At 34.3% G+C, this 23,563-nt stretch overlaps 3 protein-coding genes across 6 annotated transcripts; 1 reads left to right on the top strand and 2 right to left on the bottom strand.

Moving 5' to 3' along the window:
- Nucleotides 1–6,298: 6,298 nt before the first annotated feature.
- LOC103875262 (polyadenylate-binding protein-interacting protein 10) lies at nucleotides 6,299–9,097 on the bottom strand. The gene is made up of 11 exons (XM_009153761.3): nucleotides 9,041–9,097; nucleotides 8,439–8,838; nucleotides 8,210–8,317; nucleotides 8,101–8,145; nucleotides 7,935–8,007; nucleotides 7,760–7,872; nucleotides 7,637–7,696; nucleotides 7,509–7,556; nucleotides 7,357–7,422; nucleotides 6,973–7,034; nucleotides 6,299–6,686 (listed from the first exon to the last, which is right to left on the bottom strand). Exons 1-11 carry the CDS (start codon nucleotides 9,052–9,054, stop codon nucleotides 6,629–6,631), a joined length of 1,047 nt encoding a protein of 348 aa, XP_009152009.1. The 5' UTR covers nucleotides 9,055–9,097; the 3' UTR covers nucleotides 6,299–6,628.
- Nucleotides 9,098–10,134: 1,037 nt separating this feature from the next.
- On the top strand, nucleotides 10,135–23,441 carry LOC103875291. 4 transcript variants are annotated; one of them, XM_033281113.1, is made up of 12 exons: nucleotides 10,135–10,229; nucleotides 10,339–10,441; nucleotides 10,577–10,674; nucleotides 10,763–10,849; nucleotides 10,921–11,041; nucleotides 11,144–11,365; nucleotides 11,447–11,577; nucleotides 11,671–11,862; nucleotides 11,944–12,028; nucleotides 12,112–12,280; nucleotides 12,350–12,640; nucleotides 13,104–19,255. In XM_033281113.1, the coding sequence occupies exons 2-12, from the start codon at nucleotides 10,364–10,366 to the stop codon at nucleotides 13,118–13,120; spliced, it is 1,491 nt and encodes a 496-aa protein (XP_033137004.1). In that variant the 5' UTR covers nucleotides 10,135–10,229; nucleotides 10,339–10,363; the 3' UTR covers nucleotides 13,121–19,255. The 4 variants fall into 4 exon arrangements, 3 of the variants coding, with proteins under 3 accessions (XP_033137004.1, XP_033137058.1, XP_033137034.1); XR_004451830.1 differs by lacking the exon at nucleotides 10,135–10,229 and adding an exon at nucleotides 20,517–23,441 and having other exon boundaries at nucleotides 10,266–10,441; nucleotides 13,104–18,361; XM_033281167.1 differs by lacking the exon at nucleotides 10,135–10,229 and having other exon boundaries at nucleotides 10,266–10,441; nucleotides 12,350–12,460; nucleotides 12,544–12,640.
- On the bottom strand, nucleotides 16,643–20,519 carry LOC117128569. The gene is made up of 3 exons (XM_033281290.1): nucleotides 20,131–20,519; nucleotides 19,824–20,036; nucleotides 16,643–19,628 (listed from the first exon to the last, which is right to left on the bottom strand). Exons 1-3 carry the CDS (start codon nucleotides 20,335–20,337, stop codon nucleotides 19,398–19,400), a joined length of 651 nt encoding a protein of 216 aa, XP_033137181.1. The 5' UTR covers nucleotides 20,338–20,519; the 3' UTR covers nucleotides 16,643–19,397.
- Nucleotides 23,442–23,563: the final 122 nt, after the last annotated feature.

Genomic DNA, 23,563 nt, shown 5'->3' with positions numbered 1-23,563 from the left:
AAATTTCCTCTTCTAAATCACCATTTAGAAAAGCTGTTTTTACATCCATTTGATGGATTTCTAAGTCTCTTAAGGCTGTGATTGCTATCATCAGTCTTATTGATGTTATTCTCGTCACTGGAGAATATGTATCAAAATAGTCAAGGCCTTCTTTTTGTCGGAATCCTTGAACTACAAGCCTAGACTTGTATTTTCCACCAGGTTTGCGTGTCATTATCCATTTATTCCCTAATGCTTTGCAGCCAGGTGGTAAATCTGTTATGTAATACGTATAATTTTGCATAATCGGATCTAATTCACTCCTGACAGCTTCGTTCCAAAGTGGAGCTTCTGGTGAAGCCATGGCTTCTGCCAAAGTTTTTGGAGCATTTTCTACTAAAAATGCCATTAGGAAATCTTCTCCAAAAGATTTTTCCTTTCGAGCTTTTTTGCTTCTTCGAGGTTCATCTTTTTTTTCATTTTCTGAAATATCATTTATAGAAATCTCGACGTTTGTCTCAGTTTCTGAATTCTTGTCATTGTCTCTTTCTTCTCGAGTTCGTTTTGAACCTTGTTTTTTCCTATATGGAAAAATATTTTCGAAGAAAGATGCATTTCTTAATTCTATGACTGTATTTTCATGAATATCTGATATTTCAAATTTATGTACCAGAAATCGATAAGCATTACTGTTATGTGCATATCCGATGAAGATGCAATCCACTGTTTTAGGTCCAATAGTGACCTTCTTTGGTGGTGGTACCGCAACTTTTGCCAGGCACCCCCACACTTTGAGGTATTTATACGAAGGTAAATTACCTTTCCATAATTCATATGGAGTTTTGTCAGTTACTTTGTGTGGAATCTTGTTGAGGATATAATTAGTGGTAAGCAACGCTTCCCCCCACATGTTCTGGGGTAACCCAGATTCCTGCAACATAGCATTCATCATCTCTTTTAGAGTTCGATTTTTGCGTTCAGCAACTCCATTAGATTCTGGTGAGTAAGGAGCTGTAGTTTGATGGATTATTCCATGTTCTTTACAGAATGCATTGAACGGACCATCATACTCGCCTCCTCTGTCGCTTCTAACTACTTTAATAGTTGTTTTAAGCTGATTTTCGACCTCGAGTTTAAATTCTTTAAATTTTTCTAAAGTTTCATCTTTGCTATGTAATAAATAAACATAACAATATTTTGTGCAGTCATCTATGAAGGTCACAAAGTATTTTTTACCACCTCTAGTTTGTAAATATTTTAAATCACATAAATCAGTGTGAATTAAATCTAGAGGTTTATTAGTTCTTTCAACACGAGGTGATGGCGTTTTTGTGAGCTTAGCCTGTACGCATACTTCACATTTTTGTTTACTTGTTTTGCATTTAGGAATTAGATTTAAATTCATTAATCTTTGTATAGATTTGTAGTTTACATGGCCTAATTCTTTCATGCCATATATTAAAAGACTCAACCAAATAAGCAACTGGTTCATTCTTATTCATTGAAACTTTTGGAGCTACAACTTTTGGAGTGACTGTCATTACATTCAACTTGACAAGTCCACCCTTAACATAACCCCTTCCCAAATACATCCCATTCTTCCTAATCACGAGTTTATCCACCTCAAAACTTGTGGCGAATCCATTCTTGCTGAGCAAGGTTCCCGAGACCAGATTCTTCCTCATGTCAGGCACATGCTTCACATTTGTCAGAGTGACCTCACGTCCAGATGTCATCTTCAAGATCACATTGCCGCGTCCTTCAATCTTGGAGACTGCAGTATTTCCCATCTTGAGCTTCTCCTCAGTCTTGCTTTTCTGATAGGTGTTGAACATCGCCCTATCGGTGCAAATGTGGGTGGTTGCACCAGTGTCATACCACCATTCCTTGGGGTTGTTGCTTTCAACCATGTTGGCTTCGGTCACCACAGCAACGAGATCCTCCTCAGTGAGATTTGCCTGAGCCTTCTCATCCTTGATCTTTTTGCGACATTCAACTGTCTTGTGCCCCACTTTGTGGCAGTAGTGACATTTCCCCTTAAACTTCTCCACATTCGCATTGATCTCAATACCTTTGTTTTTGAAGTTTTTTCCAGAAGCCTTCAAGGCTACAGCAGTTTTGGAAGGCTTGGCAGGAGAATAGGCGTGGGCCTTTCCTTTGCCTTTGTGCTCAGCCATGTTGACACTGTGCTCCTTTGTACCGACCTTTGCAGCAGTTCGGTTTCTGGATTCCATCTGAAGCCTCGTGATGAGCTCCTCGAGCCCCATCTTCTTCTTCTTGTGCTTCAAGTAGTTCTTGAAATCCGCATAGCTTGGAGGAAGCTTTTCAATGAAGCTGAGAGTTGTGAATGTCTCGTAGATGGACATTCCTTCAGCAGCGATTTCATGGCAAATGAGCTGAAGCGCTTCCACCTGATCCATGATTGGTTTTGAATCCACCATTTTGAAGTCGTGGAATTTTGAGACCACATACTTCTGGCAGCCGGCGTCCTCACCTCTGTACTTCTTGTCTAGTGATCTCCATAGCTCTTTCGCCGTGGGTATCTCACAGTAGACACGGTACAATGGGTCAATGAGACGACCCAAAATGTAGCCTTTGCAGATGAAGTCGGAATGCACCCATATGTCAACAGTTGCGAGGCTGTGAACATCATCAATCCCGTAGGGCATAAGCGGCTTGTCCTCCTGGAGGAACTTCTCCAGCTTCATCGTTGCCAGGAAGAACAACATCTTCTTCTGCCACGTTTTGAAGCCTTTGCCATCAAACTGGTTTGGCATCAGTCCTTGAGTGAACACACTAGAGACAGTCGGAGGAGTTTGAACTGCCACCGGACCACTTGCAGTTGCTGAAATGGAACCCGTCTGATAAAGACCAGCACCGAATAGGGTACAGCGAGTGGTTTCATCAGCAGCATTCCCCGCAGGGAGGAAAGTGCTCGTTGTTGCTGCAGTGGTTGACGCTGTGATGTTTCCAGCGGTTGTCACGCCAGTTGCTGCAGTGTTGAGTGGAGTCTGAATGACATCCGAGGTGTCCATGGGAGTGGGGGTGTCGTTTTCGTTTGTCATTTTCCTGTAGAGAAAACATGAAAACGGATTAGTACTCCATTCAACATTTAACATATTATTTTAAATAAAATAATAGTCTAAAATCGATGTTCATTTTTGGTGTTTGAACCAAATCATATCGATATAAGTCTTGGAAAAAACGTTTTGCAAACTCGCTTAAAAGCGTTCGCAGAAATCATTTTTATAGACTTAGAATGTTTCACAAACTCGCTTAAGAAAGCGATCTTGAAACGATTCATTTATAGAAAATGAACACAATAGAAAACTAAGTTCTACGAGAAAATACCTCGTTTTACAATCTTAACTCAAAATCGCTTTATGTCTAAAGCTCGAATCGGGTTGAAGAACGATTTATAAAACGGGTTTTGGAACCGTGTTTGCGATTTGCTTCCTAGCACTTCCGCGAAACGGTTATTCTTATTTTATAACGATGTTTGCGATTTGCTATACGCTTATCCGCGAAACGTTTTCTGAGGTTATTCTAAAAACGTGTTTGCGATTTGCTTTATAGTACTTCCGCGAAACGTTTCTGTTTTATTTCATTACGATTTGCGGATTGCTTTTTAGCATTTTTCGCAAAACGTTTTTGATACATCTTCAAAACGTTCTATAAATGAATCGTTTCAAGATCGCTTTCTTAAGCGAGTTTGTGAAACATTCTAAGTCTATAAAAATGATTTCTGCGAACGCTTTTAAGCGAGTTTGCAAAACGTTTTTTCCAAGACTTATATCGATATGATTTGGTTCAAATACCAAAAATGAACATCGATTTTAGACTATTATTTTATTTAAAATAATATGTTAAATGTTGAATGGAGTACTAATCCGTTTTCATGTTTTCTCTACAGGAAAATGACAAACGAAAACGACACCCCCACTCCCATGGACACCTCGGATGTCATTCAGACTCCACTCAACGCTGCAGCAACTGGCGTGACAACCGCCGGAAACATCACAGCGTCAACCACTGCAGCAACAACGAGCACTTTCCTCCCTGCGGGGAATGCTGCTGATGAAACCACTCGCCGTACCCTATTCGGTGCTGGTCTTTATCAGACGGGTTCCATTTCAGCAACTGCAAGTGGTCCGGTGGCAGTTAAAACTCCTCCGACTGTCCCTAGTGTGTTCACTCAAGGACTGATGCCAAACCAGTTTGATGGCAAAGGCTTCAAAACGTGGCAGAAGAAAATGTTGTTCTTCCTGGCAACGATGAAGCTGGAGAAGTTCCTCCAGGAGGACAAGCCCCTTATGCCCTACGGGATTGATGATGTTCACAGCCTCGCAACTGTTGACATATGGGTGCATTCCGACTTCATCTGCAAAGGCTACATTTTGGGTCGCCTCATTGACCCATTGTACCGTGTCTACTGTGAGATACCCACGGCGAAAGAGCTATGGAGATCACTAGACAAGAAGTACAGAGGTGAGGACGCCGGCTGCCAGAAGTATGTGGTCTCAAAATTCCACGACTTCAAAATGGTGGATTCAAAACCAATCATGGATCAGGTGGAAGCGCTTCAGCTCATTTGCCATGAAATCGCTGCTGAAGGAATGTCCATCTACGAGACATTCACAACTCTCAGCTTCATTGAAAAGCTTCCTCCAAGCTATGCGGATTTCAAGAACTACTTGAAGCACAAGAAGAAGAAGATGGGGCTCGAGGAGCTCATCACGAGGCTTCAGATGGAATCCAGAAACCGAACTGCTGCAAAGGTCGGTACAAAGGAGCACAATGTCAACATGGCTGAGCACAAAGGCAAAGGAAAGGCCCACGCCTATTCTCCTGCCAAGCCTTCCAAAACTGCTGCAGCCTTGAAGGCTTCTGGAAAAAACTTCAAAAACAAAGGTATTGAGATCAATGCGAATGTGGAGAAGTTCAAGGGGAAATGTCACTACTGCCACAAAGTGGGGCACAAGACATTTGAATGTCGCAAAAAGATCAAGGATGAGAAGGCTCAGGCAAATCTCACTGAGGAGGATCTCGTTGCTGTGGTGACTGAAGCCAACATGGTTGAAAGCAACAACCCCAAGGAATGGTGGTATGACACTGGTGCAACCACCCACATTTGCACCGATAGGGCGATGTTCAGCACCTATCAGAATAGCAAGACTGAGGAGAAGCTCAAGATGGGAAATATTGCAGTCTCCAAGATTGAAGGACGCGGCAATGTGATCTTGAAGATGACATCTGGACGTGAGGTCACTCTGACAAATGTGAAGCATGTGCCTGACATGAGGAAGAATCTGGTCTCGGGAACCTTGCTCAGCAAGAATGGATTCGCCACAAGTTTTGAGGCGGATAAACTCGTGATTAGGAAGAATGGGATGTATTTGGAAAGGGGTTATGTTAAGGGTGGACTTGTCAAGTTGAATGTAATGACAGTCACTCCAAAAGTTGTAGCTCCAAAAGTTTCAATGAATAAGAATGAGCCACTTGCTTATTTGGTTGAGTCTTTTAATATATGGCATGAAAGATTAGGCCATGTAAACTACAAATCTATACAAAGATTAATGAATTTAAATCTAATTCGTAAATGCAAAACAAGTAAACAAAAATGTGAAGTATGCGTACAGGCTAAGCTCACAAAAACGCCATCACCTCGTGTTGAAAGAACTAATAAACCTCTAGATTTAATTCACACCGATTGATGTGATTTAAAATATTTACAAACTAGAGGTGGTAAAAAATACTTTGTGACCTTCATAGATGACTGCACAAAATATTGTTATGTTTATTTATTACATAGCAAAGATGAAACCTTAGAAAAATTTAAAGAATTTAAACTCGAGGTCGAAAATCAGCTTAAAACAACTATTAAAGTAGTTAGAAGCGACAGAGGAGGCGAGTATGATGGTCCGTTCAATGCATTCTGTAAAGAACATGGAATAATCCATCAAACTACAGCTCCTTACTCACCAGAATCTAATGGAGTTGCTGAACGCAAAAATCGAACTCTAAAAGAGATGATGAATGCTATGTTGTAGGAATCTGGGTTACCCCAGAACATGTGGGGGGAAGCGTTGCTTACCACTAATTATATCCTCAACAAGATTCCACACAAAGTAACTGGCAAAACTCCATATGAATTATGGAAAGGTAATTTACCTTCGTATAAATACCTCAAAGTGTGGGCGTGCCTGGCAAAAGTTGCGGTACTTGAAGGACGATTTTACAATCTTAACTGAAAAGCACATCACAATATAATGAACAAGCAAATCAAACAAGAACAAATTGAAATCAAGAACCAGAAGAACAGTGAACTGCTCCAATTGTATTAACTATTTCATATCCAAAAGGGTATTTCAAGAATAACAACACCGCAGGAAGAATCTTTGTTTTTAAAGAGTATAGAAACGAGATAGTTAAAGACCAAAGTTCTTAAAAGTAGGTTCAAAGATACCGGGCAGGTTCTGCTGACTGCGACGCAAACTTCAAAAGTAAAATAGACTAAAACAGATTTTGATATTATAAACACAAAAACGCCTCAAATACCTTCTTATTCTTCTCTCTTCTTTAGACTTCTTCTCCCTCCTTTTCTATATATATGTTTTTGGGGATCTCCAGCAAGAGCTTTGCCAACATTTCATTTGCTCTCAGCGAGAGGATAGTGCGGCCTTACTGGTGTCTTTGATGGACTTACCCTGTTACAAACACACACATAAAGATGAAGATAGATTCTCAAATTATGTTAATAACATTTTTGTAACATAATGAAGATGCAAATGAATTATATTCAGAATTGAGTAAAGAGCGAGCCAAGTCTGAGTATCTGTCATCAACACTTTTTATTAGTTTGTATTCAATCTATATCAAGTTTGCTTTAGGTAATACCTGACACTACAACCTACGATGCAACAACTGTCATCAAGGAGATAGAAACATAATGAAAAGCTAAAACCTTGGGAGTAAAATGTAGAAAGCTTTTACCTTATTGGGAGTGCACCCAAGAAAATGCCACTGCAGTTAAGAGCACGAATTGCACTTTCAGCCTGAGAGACATCATCAGAATAACATTAATAATCATAGTCCATAGATGAAGTGAACCAAATAAGAGTGAAACTAATATAAAAGTTTTGAATCTTAGATATGTGACTTTTTGAGAGTCAAAGAAGCTCAGAGACAACATTAAAAACTAAGTAGCCTGATGAAATGCAATTCAACATATCAAGATATAAAAGCTAATCTCTGTTTCTTTAAAATGCATTAGATGGGCATGCAATGCAAGTAGAACAATCTTAGCTAGTAACTGAAACTATTCAATCACCGAAAGCTAGTTTTCCAAAATGGTAACCTAGGCAGAGAGAGAATTACATTGGAAAACTCAACAAAAGAGATGCGGCTATGGTGGTGATAGTCTCCAAGCCTCAGACGGTGAACCTACAATAGATATTGAAGAAAAGAAATATTGACTGTTAGAGCAGAAAACAAAAACACAAATATAAAAGCTTAAACCAGATCCTTACCTCTCCACAAAACATTTCAAAGAAGCCTTTCAAGTCAGTTTGACTAATCTGCAGATTCAAGAGACAAAGACATTGATGAATGAAAGTTAGTTTCTCATAAAATTAATGGTAAATGGAACTGAAGTTACCCGCTTGTCAATGTTGGTACAGTAAACAGTCCTCATGCACATCGCACGCTCATCCTCGGACTGTAAGAAAAAAAACCATCATTATGCTGGAGACTATATTAACCATGAACATTTGAAGCTTACCCGGGGAAGGAAAGTGGGGTTAACAGGGGCGATAGCGGTTTTGGAGGGAAGCACCTTGAGAGGGTAAAAACCAAGCACTGTCCCTGACATGCTCAAAGCAGCCCTAGCTCCCTCTGCAGGCACAAAATATTAGTTAAGAAACAGTACTTGTTAACTAGTAAAGAAAGGAACTTACCTTCATTGGTGAATTCAACAAAAGCGAAACGAAGGAGAGAATTTGGGTAACCGCATACACGACAATCAACAACCTTTTTGATCCTCCCCATAAAAAAAAAAAGAGAAAGTATCATATAATAAAGTACCAAAACATTCTAAACAAAGTAAAGATCATTTTTAAGTACCTGTCCACAAAAAGCAAATACACCAGCAAGGTTCTCCTCGGTAACCTAGAAACGAGACAAGTTAAAAGAGAGGCAGTGGTGATAGAGTGGATTCCTTTACAGGTTTTACCAGTTGATCGATGTGGGAGACATAGACAGTTCTCCTGATGACATCTTCCTTCTGAGCCAAGCTGGTTCTTTTGTTCATTCTTCTCTTCCCTTGCCCAAAGCTCCTTCTCTGTAAACACACAATAATTACGACATTTGATATCCACTCCACATAACAGTTTTGCACACTCTTCTATTATGTCTCTACTCTCTAGCAGCTAATAAGAATCATTTGAAGGATGAGAATATACCCTTGTAGGAAGATGATCATTCCCATCAGCAAGAACAGGCTGCACTGCAAATCCATTTCTCAAAACCCCAGATTGAGCCAGATAAGGAGGAGGAACAAACTCCTTAGCCATGGGGTTGAGCTTAGAAAACGCATCAGCCAAGTTCTTGAGACACCCTCCACTCTTTTCCCTCTCACCATTTGGGTTCCGACCCTTTCCGGCAGTCTCAATTGGGCTCTGATCGTCAAGACACGACGGCTTCGTCTCTGCTGCTGGAGAAGCAGTGTTGTTGTTGTCACCAGAAGAGTCAACTTTGACACCAGCATTCTCAGGGACAGCCATGATCGGACACAAAGAGAGAGAGGTGAGAAATGAGAATCTCCAAAAGATCAGAAAACCAAAGTTAGGAACTTGAAGATGTCTGCATCAAAACTAAACCAAACTCAGACAATTGCAACATAATTTGAGAAAGAGAATGTAAAACCAAACAGCCACAGAGAGAGAAGATACGAAACCAGAGACTTTAAAGATCAACAATGAGCAGAAGAAGAAGAGTGACACTGATACAAAGCAAAAATTGGATTTTTAAGGAAGAAAGTTAAATAAGTCAAAAAGGAGAAAACCTGGAATATTCCATCCAATGGGCATAATATGAATATGATTAGAATTTTAGAATACCATCATACATTTCGTTACTATATACTTTTGCTTTGGTACATTTCATATCTTTTACTTTATCCTTATGATGCTTCCTTCTTTTCGTTTTTTTTTAATTGACTAAATTTAAGGGAATTCCCTATAAATTATTTAATAAGTGATTTGATTACATGTTATCGCCACAATTATTCTAACAAAAATTGATGATATGACTTACTTAAGTGATAACTTATCATGAAACCTATCTAATTATGGTATGGTTTAACACATCTATTATTCAAATATAAAAAATCTTAAGAATATAATTACTATCATACTTAAAAGATAAAAGAAAATGACTTCAAATAGCCCGAAACCAAGTTTTTCTTTCCAATCTAGTTTCAAGGCTCAAAATCACAAAACTATATTTCATTTAATTTTTCCTAAATAGACATGTTTAAGTTAGACATGTTTAAGTTTATGTCTCAAAAATAGTCTCTCAAACTAAAAATCAGATTAATAGCCTTTATTAATAGATCAAAAGTCTAAACTATGTTTTCACTAATAAAACTTAAAAAATAGAAAAAAAATCACTAAGGACTAGGACGATGAAAATATTTGACTTCGACGTCTCCACCATCATCGCCTTCTTCTCTCGACGATGCTGGAGATAAGAATCTACAGTCGTTTTTGATATTTTTTTTGAGCAGAATTCACAACCAATCAAATTATAATAATTTAAAAAAAAAACATTTATGCATGATTGACACCTAAGCAAAAGTCATTTAAGTGATTTCTCAATTATATATAATATGATATTAATATTCAAAGCTAAAGATTTGCAACTGTTTTGTTTTTTTACTCAAACTGTTGAACTATAATCATTGGTTTTATAATAGAACTTTTATTTAAATTTTTTACCATAATAGTTTTGAGGAGTTTTTGGTAGCCGATATAGTCATGCTCGGAAGAAAAGTATTTAATAGTCAATAACTTTTTCTTTTTTTTGTGAAAAAGGGCTTTTAATTAATAGTCAATAACTTGACAAAAGAACTGTGGTTGACCAGTTTACAACGTGTATGAAATGCACAGATACACCTCCAAAAAATGTAAAATTGAGTCAATTCTTTCCCGCCATTAATGGCCTTCCAAAATATGTCTTTGGTAGCAGAAAAGGTAAGAAATCTATAAATCTTATCCTAAATCTAGAATAAAACTCTGAATTTCGTTGGTCCAAGCCTTGAACATCAGATTCCCAAAAAAAACCACAGATTTTCTTTTCCAGTTTGCGAGTAATTTTTGTTGAGAGTATGGCGATGGAAAACATGAACGGGCAGATTGTTAACGCAGCGATCGGAGAGCCAAAGAAAATGAAAAGTTGCCACCAAGTGATTGACCTTCCTCTTTGTTTTGATATTACGATGAAACTTAAAACTGAGACTCGTCAAATCCTGTGTTTAGATTAAACTTTTATTTCTTGTCATTTGAAGTTTTTATTTTGATAAGTGGTCTTTGTGTTGCAGTGTCGTAAACTGAGATCGGATGCTGTTGGAAATTGCGTGACCAAGAAGGGAGCCAAGACATGTGTGTTGAAGTATTGTCGTAGGTGCCTGTTGACCAGGTTTGGTTTTGATCGTTTTGAGATTTATGTCTTTTGTTATGAGAAATGTGTAAAAGCTCTAGTGATATGTATTGGCTCGAATTAATAGGTACGGAGAGATCGGAGAGGAGGTGGCGGTGAATGATAATTGGGTTTGTCCCAAATGTAGGGAAATTTGCAATTGTAGTTCGTGCAGGTAAGTCAAAATCATCCATTATATATATATTAAGGCACTTTCTATTAATTTTTTTTTCTTTTTTTTTCCAGGAATAATAAAGGTGAGAAGCCTACTGGGAAGTTGACAACCACAGCTAAGAAAAATGGTTGCTCCAATGTCTCTGAGTTCCTTAAAAAAGAGGGTTCTGACAAATACTTTTACAGGAGGAAGGTGACACCGCTACGAAGCAACGATCACTTGTATTCTATCGATCATAGATTTTGTGTCTTTTTTTTATGATATTTGCATCTGCATGAAAATGTTATGGGACAGGGGAAGTGTGCTGAAGAGATAAATGATTCAAGTGCTGGCTGCAGCGAGGAGAATGCTGCGGCAAGAACCAAACCCGTTCTCAAGGAGAAAGAGGAGTTTCAGCTTGAGGAGGTTAAGCTACCACAGGGCATCGGATCAATCACTGTTTCAAGTGTTGATTTGCACCCTGAAAATGCTGGAAGTGTGCTTCAGTTTTTAGAGTTCTGTCTGACTTTTAGAGAGGTATCATCTATATAATTAACCCTTTGAATATTAGAAAGGCTCACTAATAGTTCCCCTCACTTCATATGACTTTATGAAAAGGCTCTGGGTTTGAGGGACGGGCAAGCTGATTTGGTTGTACGTGAGGTTCTATCAGGGAGCCAAGAGCATTCGATGCTTACCCAGACGATAATCCAGTTATTGACTCTTACACTAGTTGACAGAGGAGACATGTAAGCATTGTTTTTCTTGGAAAGTATCAATTTTTTTCTAATAAATTATGCATATCATATCTGATCAATAACCATTTTTAAAATAAAATGTAGATCGGTTGGCTTGAGTGCAACTGATGACAGGTGGTTCACTATTCTTGGAAAGTGTCTTGCGGAATCAGAAGTTAAGCTTGATGAATTCCCTCCTGAGATGTTTCAGAAAGGCATTTCTGAATATGAGGAGATGGATTCATTACAAAAGCTTAAGCTTTTGAATTTTGTATGCGATGAAGCGCTTGGCATATCGTACGTTATAGAGATATATTCATACATACATACATACATACATATATATACAAGGGTTTACATGCTGTGATAAATTTTCAGGGTGATGAGGAATTTCATTGAAAACCCTGAATATGTTGAAAAGAAAAAGAAAGCAGAAGAAAAGTTGAATGCAGCAGAAGCTAGGGTAACCATAAAAAATCTACTTAAGTTTTTTACAGTTTAAGTTTGATAACACCTTAGATTTATTCTAAAACATTTCTGATATAGGAGAAACAACTGTATAAGAAGATAAAAGATGACTTTGCCAAAGCTGAAGCAAATAATAATGGGGTTGCATTAACAATCGAACAACGGGTTGCAATTTTATCGCAAATGTCTGCCGAATCTGAAGAAGTTCATTTTGAAAAGAAAAAGGCATTAGAAATGCAATCTAAAAGTATATATATGAACTCATATGATTGATTTTCATAACAATGTATGTCCCTAATGTTATTGTTTTGCATAGGTCAAGAATATAATGATGCTCTTAGAACCAACCCGGTTGAACTGGATGACAATGGTCTTATTCTCTGGAATTTGAAGTCGTACAATGAAGAACCAACCATTTTGCTTCAAGGTGTGAAAGATAGATTGGAATTCTCCATTTGTTGTGGCAAAGAGTATGTTACTGACTTTAATCTCTTTTGTATCTGGGTGCAGATTTGGGAAGCTGTAGTGACATATGTCCTCATGAAAAATGGTATTCTTTTAGCTCCGAGCAGAAACCACAGGTTGAGAAGTACATCACTTTCAAAAGGTAAATAATTTCATCTCAGTTTTTAGGTCAAAGAATTTATTAAGGCTTGTGAGAGTTTAAAACTAACCCAAAATTTTATACATACTATATACAATACTTGCAACTAAATCATATTTAATAGATTAAACTGATGCTTCACTTGAAATTACAAACTTTGGAATCTCTCTGTGTTACAATCAATCACTTTCTGAGCATGAAATTGTATTGGTTTCTTGAACTTCAAGCAATGTGAATGTGTTCATGGGTATCCATTTTCTGTTTTGCATATCATTTCTTATTTTCAATAATATTTTTTGTGGTACGAGTAAATGTAATCAACTCCCGTGCATGGGATTGTACTTCTTCTTCCTTTTTTTGGTGGGGAAGGGGGGAGGGGGCCTGTACTTCGATTGATGCTGATGTGTTATGGGTTTACATGTTTCTAGTTGCATCTCAAATTTTCTTTCATGTGTTTAATATGCAGGAAGAAATGTCGTCTAGAAAAGAAAATGGAGAAGAAGGAGAAGAAGAGAAAGACTATTCTTCAGTAGTATTGATGATTTTTTTCCGTTTGCCTGCGAGCACATAATACAAAAATGGGTTTGCTAAGCAGAGGTGAAAAAGTTGATTCCTGCACTCTTCTGACATGCAATTTTAAATTGCATTTGAATATGATTGGTTGTTTTAATTACATTTCTAAACAATCTAAAAACTCTTTATACATTTTTATGCTAAAAACCTTTCCAACATAATTATGAACGAATAATATATTTATTTTTGATTATGAGTATGATTGGTTACATTATAAATTTAAAATGCAGGAGTCTTGTAATTTTTGTATTGTCACTAATCATACATATAATTTGGTGCAAGTTTTTTCATATAAATTAATTTTCCAACATAATTTTCATATAGATTTTTTTGGTGTAAGTTTTTTCATATCGTTTTACAGCAATGAACAGTGAAAATAAAGAGTGCATTATAAAAGATGGTATAAATTTTCCATGTTAAATGGGATTGTACAAAAAAAGACATTATACTCACCTTTGAGAAGGAAATTCCAAGTTTTTTCTTCTATTGGATGATTACATTCACATGCTACTTTTTTTTTGACAAATTATATCTTCGCTGGAGAAATTGACATGTTACTAAGTTACTTTGTGATAAGCATTCTAATTATGGTAAACAATCATACACATTTATATTCATAGATACAAAAGTTAAAAGAAAGCTATATATATATATAATATCTTATGATTAGGATTATCATTCTCACCAAATACAAACATGTAATAAGTTTTATATTTACAAACTATCTACAATATCTAATGTATATAAATATATTTATACCACAGTAAATTCGATTACTACTTTTATAAAATTAAAATTGGTAATAATGCTTAATTTTAAATAAATATCAACTAAGTGTTTGCCCGCAATTTTGCGGGTAATTATATTACATGAAGAAGCATATATTAGGTTTACATTGTTATAATTTTTGAATAATAATTAAAATTAAAATTTAATTTCAAATAGTTGGATAATCAAAATTCTCAGTATATATTTTTAGAAGATCTGTGAAATTTGAAATAGTTCAACAACATTAACTTTAGTCATTACAAATATTTCTTTTACAGAAAAGTAATTTTAAAATTAATTCAAATAATTAGTTGTATAATTACTTTATATTTTATTTTAACACGTGAAAAAATGGGAATACTCTAGCTTTCAAAAAATAAAAAAGAGAAATTTGTGTGTAGTACTAATACAATGATCGGATGCTTTGATCATGTAAACCTAATATATATTTTTTTCATATCAATGTATCAATCTATATATATATATATATATATATATATAACAATAAAGTAGAGTATTCTCCTTTCTCATGCGTCCACGTCAGCGGAGAGAGAAGGGTAAATTGTGCTACATGTTGCATCACTATAGCCTCAGCTATTTTTTTCTCGACAGTTCTCTAATTTAACGTATGAGAACTGAGCTTTTATTACAATGGATATATTAGACCCAAACCTAGAGCCCGGTTAGAGACCCATTCGGTATTCGGGTTCGTCATCATCTTCCTCTTTCACATGCGACCTCCCCGATGAAATTCACAGACTTTAAGCGCCAATCTGAACTCTGTAACGTCTCACCAATTCATAAACCATTTTTTTACTCCGAGTTTTTTGTAATTAATCCATTCCGCTTACTTGAAGCAATCAATATACCTCTTCGTTTTCCACAGTAACTGGATAAATACTCGACAAAAATCGCAACCTAAAAATTCGAAAACCCGATCTTGAACAAGCTCTATGCTCACTTGAGTGTACTCTTGGCTTTGGCAGCAGCATAAACCTCGGCAGCGAAGAGCTCAAAATTCAGTTCACAGTCTCATCAAATCAATGAGTGTCAACAGTTTAAAACCAAAACCACAAAAAATCTCATCCCACGCTCGTCAATAAAAAATAAAACTATGAAACAAAGAAAAATCAATGGGAATCGAACCTTCGGCGTCTCCCAAGTCTCTGAATCCGATCGAAAATTTAGAGAAACGAGACAAAAACAGAGATGAAGAACAATGGAGAAGCGACAGTGAACGAATAGGAGAAGTGTGGTGTTTAAACGAATTAAATAACATAATCTGATCGGAAGAAACCACCGGATATTCTCGGCTCGAGCTTACAATCGAGTGTGATGACTGTCAATGGTGAGATTCACGGCGATTACACTGCTGTCTCCAGCATTGTCATCGTCGATTTTGAATATAATATCCCCGTCGTCGAGAGAAACTAATGAGTTTTTTTTTATATATATTAATATGTTTGAGAGTATTGTTGTCTTTTGATCCATTAATAAATGTTATATTTCTGATATTCAGCTAGAGAAGCTAGTTTTGGGATGAATTTTTAAAATGGCTATTAAAGAGAATTGCCCGAAAAGATATAAATAAAATAATTTATATTTGAGATGGAATTAATATTTGAATTACTTGTAAAAAACAACTAAATTGATTCATTATTTATATATTTTTAATGTTTATAATGAAAATTTATCCAAATATGGTAAAATTATAAGTAAGTATTCATTCTTACATTAGAATGTAAAACAGTTTTTTTTTTATGAATAAAATTTAACATTTATTCAAAAAAAAAACAATGAAGATTTGAAAATAAAAATATTAACTTTTCAATATATGCTTGCAAATATCAAAATATAAGAATACATTTTCATACGATGTATAGTTTAATTTAAAAGATATGAAAAAAAATTAAAATAAATTAAACCTTGATCATAAAAGCTTATATGAGACTTTTAACAATTTTAGTAATTTATATTCGTTTTGAAAAATTCAAAATACAACATATACAAAAACAAATCTAGAATTTTATTATACTATTAATGTAATTATGTAATTTATTTTAATAATAAATAAATAATCAAAAATGATAAAAAAAATATACAGATTGTAATCAAATCTTTATTGTTTAAAATTATTAATTGCTATATATATATATATATTTTAATCACATTAGGTAATTTCTTATGTTTTATTTAAGGAAAGCCTGCGAAACAATAAAGATTTGATATATGCGACCAACTATAGCCTGCAAAATATTATTTTGCTAGAGAGTATAATTTATAGACTATAGTTTATATAAGGTGTTCTAGAATTCTTTGAAATAGGATATAGAAGGCATACACAAGTGCCACATAGGATGAAGGTTTTTTTTTTAATTTTTACAAAATTTAGGTTATAACTTTTTACAAGATCCTCAGTTAATATATAGAGGATTTTTGATTATGAGTGTGATTGGTCACATTATAAATTTAAAATGCTGGGAATAGTGTAATTTTTGTATTTTCACTAATCATACATATAGATTTTTTGGTGCAAGTTTACAGCAATGAACAGTGCAAATAAAGAGTTCATTATAAAAATGGTATAAATTTTGCATGTTAAATGGGGTTGTACCAAAAAAGACATTATACTCGCCTTCCTGAAGGAAATTCCAAGTTTTTTTCTTCATTTGGATGATTACGTTGACGTGTTACTTTTTTTTGACAAATTATATGTTCGCTGGGAAAATTGACATGTTACTTTGTGATAAGCATTCTAATTATGGTAAAAAAATCATACATATTTATATTCATAGATACAAAAGTTAAAAGAAAGCTATATATATATATATATATATATATATATATATATATAATTTCTTATGATTAGGATTATCTTTCTCACCAAATACAAACATGTAATAAGTTTTATATTTACGAAGTATCTACAGTGTCTAATGTATATAAATATTTTTATACCACAATAAGTTCAATTATTACATTTATAAAACTAAAATTGGTAATTATGCTTGATTTCAAATAAATATCGATGTATATATAATATTATTAACAATGACGCGTTGCCATGAAATCTATAAGTTTGTTTCACCATGAAATCGTATTCATATGCAATAATTAGTTAATGTACTTTAAAAAATTCTAGTTTGTTTTGCTGAATTCGCGATTCCAACATCATACGTACAACTAACCTATATCTTCTCATAATTGTCAATAACCAACACCCAACCCACCTATATATAGGCTATCTAAACTATACTAAAAAGACAAATATTAAACCTTCTAAGATGGTCCACGTCGGACTAGAAATTCATCAGTAAGAAAGCAGCGTTCGGCCATGTCAGCAACGAGTTGGTTCAAATTGGGCCATGGGGTTTTTTCAAATTTCTATCTGGCCCAACTCAGCCTATGCCTAGAAACTGTATCGTCTCCAAACGTCTCTCCCCGACTCTTCCACTTCATCTTCTCCAATGTCTGATTTTTTTTTCTTAGTTAACTTTCTCAATCAATAATGATCTTAAAGCTATTCTTGAATGTTTTGTTTCACCTCTCCTCAATTTTCTCCTATATAAAACTATATCTCTAAACCTAAATTCATCCTAAATTAAAATAACCTAATCTGAAGAAGATACATCCATGGCCATGAAATACACCAGAAAATTTCATCTCTCCACCTACAAATCTGTAGTCGTCGTCTACTTCTGCTGAAACAACCCCCAAGAGAGAAGCTAAGGCAAATGATGTTTACCAGACTTCGCTGAGGACAGAGGCAGAAGCCCGTGTGGTCAATGGAACCGCAGCTGAGCTTGATCAGATAAGGTCGGATGTCTAGAGGCTAGCTGAAGATAGACAGAAGCCATCAGCGGCGACAACTGTTCTTAACGGCAAGATAGCCAAGGCTAAAGCTAAATTGGACTGAGCCATGGAGATTACGGCGGACTTTTCGAGAAGAAGTTAGCAAAGGAAGGTGAAAACTGAATATACCTTTGTTGTGGAGTTGACAATTTTGAACGAATAGTGAGATTCTTGGGTTTAGTTTTGAAACATGGCTTCTCTTGAGCTTGAGAGAAGACATGAAGACCATGAACGCGGTATGGAGAAGACCACCAATCACTTACATCGTCAAACTGTGAACTCCAAGAAGAATGATCTGACGTGGAGATCAAAGCTAGGGCAGCAATTGCAGGCTTTGCAGCTGTTGTGGCAGCTCAAAACCCAAGCAATCTCAAGGTTTAGTTTAAACCTTACTTGCAAAAATAATTTATAACTTTGTGAACCTGTTGATGTAAGGTCCTGGATTCGTTGCAGGTTATGAAAACTCAGATTATGCTTATTGCTCACGCAAGCCAAGGCCACTAACCCCCTGAAGCTAACGGTTCTCACCAGGTACACATAAGCGATGTTGGTAGAAAGATAGTTACTTGGTCATCTGTTAGGATTCCTCCTATATTAGCTTGGATAATTATCTACCGTTAGCTTTCTCATTATAATTATTTCACTACAAGAAAATGAGTGTATTGTTACGAAATATTTTGTCACAATAAAAAATATTTCGTCTTAATATTGACATTGTGACGTATTTGTAACTGTTTGCAAACGGTTGCAATACAATCGTCACAAATTTTTTTTGGTATCAAAAACGTAACAATTTTGCAACGTATTGAGACCGTAACAAGTCCGACACAAGTCGTGACGATATATGTAAGTGACAAAACAGCCACAATTAGCAACTAATAATCATGTCACAAAACCGTCATTTTATGTGACCATTACACCGTCTCATTTTCGTAACTCGGTGCGACGAAACATTGGTCTCCAATCGTCACAACTAAGGACTAATACATAGTCACTAAACAGTCTAATTTTGCTACTAATTTGCAGTCACAGATATGTTATGTATTGTCACTGAAAATGAGTAACAGTTCCGTCACAACTGAGGACCGATACGTAGTCACTAAACAGTCTAGTTTTGTCACTCAAATTGTCAGGAATTTTGTCACAAATCAGTCTTAATTAGATACTTATATTTTGTCACGTATCCGTCACAATTCTTCACTAAAAAAACATCACAAATCCATCTTAATTAGCTACTAATTTAGATGTAAAAGTTGTAGTGATTACTTTTATTAAATTAGTCACAATCTTACGGAATTATATTTATATCCATATATTTTTATTTTTATAAATATTCTGTAAATATTAGCTATATTACAACGTACTTTTGATAATTATTTTTCCAAAAAAAAAAATCTGATAAAGACAAATTATTGAAAATAAAAATTCCATAACATTAAAAAATTATAAATATAGTTTAAACTTGAACAGAAATTTAAATGAAAAAAATCATAGCAAGTGAATAAAGCAACTAAAAACCAATAAAATAACACCAAAAACCAAAACCAGAAATAACACCATAGCCACACTAGTTTGTGTTGAAGCAGAAAGCCTCCACAGCTTCAATTCGTTTCTTAAGGTCTTCATACTCATCATGACTCTTTTGCAATTCAGCTTCAAGCTCTCCCACTCGATGAGTTATTGTCTCCACATCTGCACTACCTAGTGGAGAACCCGTCGAAGACTCTAAAGGCATTAAAACACCTCTTTGGAGTGACCCAAGTCCAAATACACGACCTTGTTTTGATGTTCCAACAATCTACAAAAAAGTCATGTTTACAACTCAGATATTATAACACCAGATTTATAACCACATAAAAGCAATAAAACAAAATGTTTAGAACTAAAAAACTAAAATATGTATTCTGATTTGGTCGAAAACTAAAATACCATGTATAAAACTCGGAATTTAGGGCAAACAAACTAAAAGTGGAATAAAAGTTTAAGCTCTTACCTTAGAATAGATTTCATTTTTCTCTTCAAGGGTGAGATTGTCTATTGTCAAATCCTCTCCACTAGAATTTTCCATTTCAGACAAGCGTTCTTGAACACATTCATCAAATTTCTCAGCAATTAGTCGAGCTCTTTCATCAACATAAGTTCCATCAGATTTCTGGTGTGTTTTTTTCAGCACAGCAATGAAAGAAGAGTCTTCATTGTTTGCCTCCTACAGCATAACATCAAACAAAGTAAGGTAAACTACCAAGTTTTTTAAAATGAAATATAAATGTTTTTAAAAGTAAAAAATGCATAAATATTACCAAAACATCCTGAACTTTTGCATAAGAACGTGAGCCTGCTCTGTGTCGGTGTACACCTAAACCATCACGTCTAGATAGACGAGAAGCCCGAGCTTTCTCACTTTTATCTTTGGCCTTTGATGTTCTCCAATACTCAGACATTACCCTCCAGTAATCAGACAAAATCCAATCAGGTTTTTCTCCATTTGACTTTGCGAGACTAACCATTCCTTTGAGACGGGTAGCGGCAAGTTGATCAAAGTTTTCTTTAACAAGATTTCCAATTGAGGCATCCCACTCAAATTTAGTCTACAAATTATATGATATCAAATGGATAAGTATATAACCGTTCGTCTCAAGATGTAGTCACAATATATCCTTTTTTTTGTAGTGTTTGTGTTTTATAGTTTCTCTATAACACTGCAACATACACGAATCCATATAACCTAAACTCATTTCATAGATCCACTGCATCAAATGCGAGTTAATATATGTCCTTAAACTTGGGATCTATATGATTCATTTAGTTTGTTTGCAAGAGACGGTTTCAGTTACTAACTTTTTATGTGTGCAGGTATATATAAATTATGAGCTAATGTTACCTGGGAAGTTTGTGCTATATATAGAAGATGAGATTTCGTCACTCTGGTGGAAAGAGTATGCAGATTGCAGCCAAGGCTCTCTAGGTAATTAGAAATATCGTAAGATAAGAAAGAATTGACAAGCGGATAAGTACCACAAGTTGTTCCTAAAAATAAATCAAATAAACAGTTAATATACTCATTTAGAAACTTTTTTGTCATCTACTCTATATGATGTTGAAGAGGAGTGACATGTTGAACCTTCAGAGTCCTTATATCTAGCTTATGTTTCTGACCAAGGAACCATAATATTGTTGGTGGATTTGGTGAGGAGGCATTGTTTCCTGTATACTGGAATGGAGATAATCGGCTTGTGCTTAGAGTCCAAAAACTGTTACAGAACACTTGGACCTTCCATATCATAACAAGGTTAGATATCTTCTACTGGAGTATGTATCAATCTAAACTATAAGATTTTTTTCTACGTGATGTTTTTACCGTTTGAGTTTTTGGTTTTAGGTTTCATATATAAGCTGAATCTATGTCTTTTTTTTTTGCTCCATTCTCTCTCTTTTATTGTTGTTGAGAATTTCTGAAAGACTTAAGTTTTGTTAGGACTTTTTTCTCCCAGGTCTGGCGCAGAAGAAGGTTTCAACCCTCTGGGTTTTTTGCATCTCATGTTGATTTTCAGGTTCCAGTAATGTGTGCGAGTTATCAGTTATGTGTTAAAAATTGTAAATTTCTTTTCAGATGATGATTGCATAGAAAATAATGTCCTAAGTTATTAATGTAGATACTTCAGTCTCTCTTTACCGGGGAGGATGATACTTGGAGTCTTGGCTTAAAGCAGTTATGCGTGCTCTCCTAAACCTACAATGGTTCTCAAAATATCATGGAATTAAGTCTCACATTTATTTTCTATCTAAAGTCTACCAGGGATTGTGTTTTGAATCATATTTCTTGTGCTTCTATTCAAGAGAACTAGGCCAAGAACTGCAGAGCTCAAATCAAGAATCTGTAGAGGAGCCAAATTGTAAATTAAAATGTCATCTTTTCTTTTTTTTGTTTTAGTATATCAGTTTGGTCTTTGATGTTTAAATCCATGTAAGTTCTCTATATTTTCATGATAATCCAGAAATTCCACTTGGTTTGACAACTTTCCCCTCATTAGTACGACTATTACGATGTTAGATTGTCACAACTTTTAAAGGACATGTTCATGCATAGATGATACATATATATTTGCTCGGATGGTCACTTATTATGACATGTTTGGCCAAGAAAACACTGAGATTGTTTTTGTATATGGTCTATGATAGTCTAGTGAATATATTTTAATTCATATGTTTATTAGAGCAACGTCCTCAACACTATATATTTCCGTTCATTACATGTTCTTTGATTCCAGAAAAACGTCTTAACACATTCAAAGTTAACCACACAAATGTTTTTTAAAAACCAATTGGTTATGTTTAGTCAGCATTGTAATTGCATTTTAAAAACATTATAGCTTCCATATCTTCTAAACAAAATTAAAATCAACATAAAATTAAAATTAAATTTATATTTTTATATTTAGACTATTTTTTGGAAACTAAACATCTAAGTTTCACTAACATAAAAATGTCTTAAATGTAAAACTTTCAAAAAAAATAATTATGTCAAAATAAAGTTAAAATCAATTTCTCAAAACCAAAAAGGGTTAAAATCAGTTTAAGATGACTAAAAATACCAAGAAGAAATTAAATAAATATTTTTTTAAATTAGCATATAATATTTTAATTAAATGTGAAAATTTAATAAAATTTAACTACATGAAGAAAAAAAATTAAATTTTAAAAGTGTTGAAATTCTTAAAAATCATATATGTCAATATAAAATAGAAATAAGCTTAAATATTTTTTTAATAAAAATTATAAGATAAAAAATTATGAATTTGATAAGTTGTTTAGAGCTGCTTTTGATTACATTCAGTAAATCGCATTACATTTTTTTAAATTGTTACCTTCAATCTATCAATATACCGCTAGATTTGTCCATCGTTAATTTAAAATGTTATATTAAATGAATTTGTCTAAAGATCAATTTAGGTTAGAACATCACCAGTTAATGCATTGAGAATTATTTTAATTTTTTAAAAAAAATTCTAAATTGTTTCTCGCTATTCCAACACCTTCTTAAGCTTAAGACTAGTTGAAATAAGTTTCTACTGTAACATACAAACAATATTCCAAGGTTATAATTTTTTTTAAATTTACCAATGACTAATATATCTGCATATGTGTAATGCATTCTATCCAAAATACTTTTATGTAGTAATGAAATACAGAATTTTTCATATTGAAATCTACTACATATTTTACATTTTTATAACAAATAGTCATTTACAAAATAATAAATATCAAAAAAATTAATATTAAAAATAAATTATGGCTTCAAAACTTAAAGAATTACTGAATCATATTGGTTATCAAAATTTACAGATTTAAGTATTCAAAATTATTGCACATTTACAAAATTATATATTTATATGAAATAAATGTTATTTACCTATGCTTCAAAAGATAATTCAAAATCAATCAGACGATATAGAAGAAAATATATAATATACATAAGATGATAGAAAACATTTTTATTTTATTAAATGTAGAGTATTTTAAATTTTAAGAAAGATTTAAACATGGTTACGAAAATATTAATCGAGACATTTAATATGCTAACATAAATTAATGTTATTTCAAACAAAAAATATATTGAAACAAATAAATGATATAATATTAAAAAAAACTTAATTTTTATTAAAAAAATCTAAGGTTTAATGTTTATAGACAAACAAACCGCGCGTAGCGCGGTAAAATCTCAAGTATAATTAA

This window comes from Brassica rapa, chromosome A01 (genome assembly GCF_000309985.2).
Source record: "Brassica rapa cultivar Chiifu-401-42 chromosome A01, CAAS_Brap_v3.01, whole genome shotgun sequence".
NCBI classification, from domain to species: domain Eukaryota; kingdom Viridiplantae; phylum Streptophyta; class Magnoliopsida; order Brassicales; family Brassicaceae; genus Brassica; species Brassica rapa.
Note: the sequence above shows the minus strand (reverse complement) of the source record. Positions and strands in the feature narration are given on the sequence as shown.

Bases quoted from the DNA above. Each gene is read 5' to 3' on its own strand.
- LOC103875262 (XM_009153761.3), bottom strand. The intron at 8,318-8,438 runs GTATATTCTCAT...GTGTGTTTACAG, and splicing joins ATGATCATCTTCCTACAAGG to AGAAGGAGCTTTGGGCAAGG. The intron at 7,873-7,934 runs GTAAGTTCCTTT...TTGTGCCTGCAG, and splicing joins TGTTGAATTCACCAATGAAG to AGGGAGCTAGGGCTGCTTTG.
- LOC103875291 (XM_033281113.1), top strand. From the start codon at position 10,364: ATGGCGATGGAAAACATGAACGGGCAGATTGTTAACGCAGCGATCGGA. The intron at 11,042-11,143 runs GTGACACCGCTA...GTTATGGGACAG, and splicing joins AATACTTTTACAGGAGGAAG to GGGAAGTGTGCTGAAGAGAT. The intron at 12,029-12,111 runs GTAACCATAAAA...TTTCTGATATAG, and splicing joins TGAATGCAGCAGAAGCTAGG to GAGAAACAACTGTATAAGAA.
- LOC117128569 (XM_033281290.1), bottom strand. From the start codon at position 20,337: ATGGTTAGTCTCGCAAAGTCAAATGGAGAAAAACCTGATTGGATTTTG. The intron at 20,037-20,130 runs GTAATATTTATG...GTTATGCTGTAG, and splicing joins CAAAAGTTCAGGATGTTTTG to GAGGCAAACAATGAAGACTC. The intron at 19,629-19,823 runs GTAAGAGCTTAA...ACTTTTTTGTAG, and splicing joins AAAATGAAATCTATTCTAAG to ATTGTTGGAACATCAAAACA.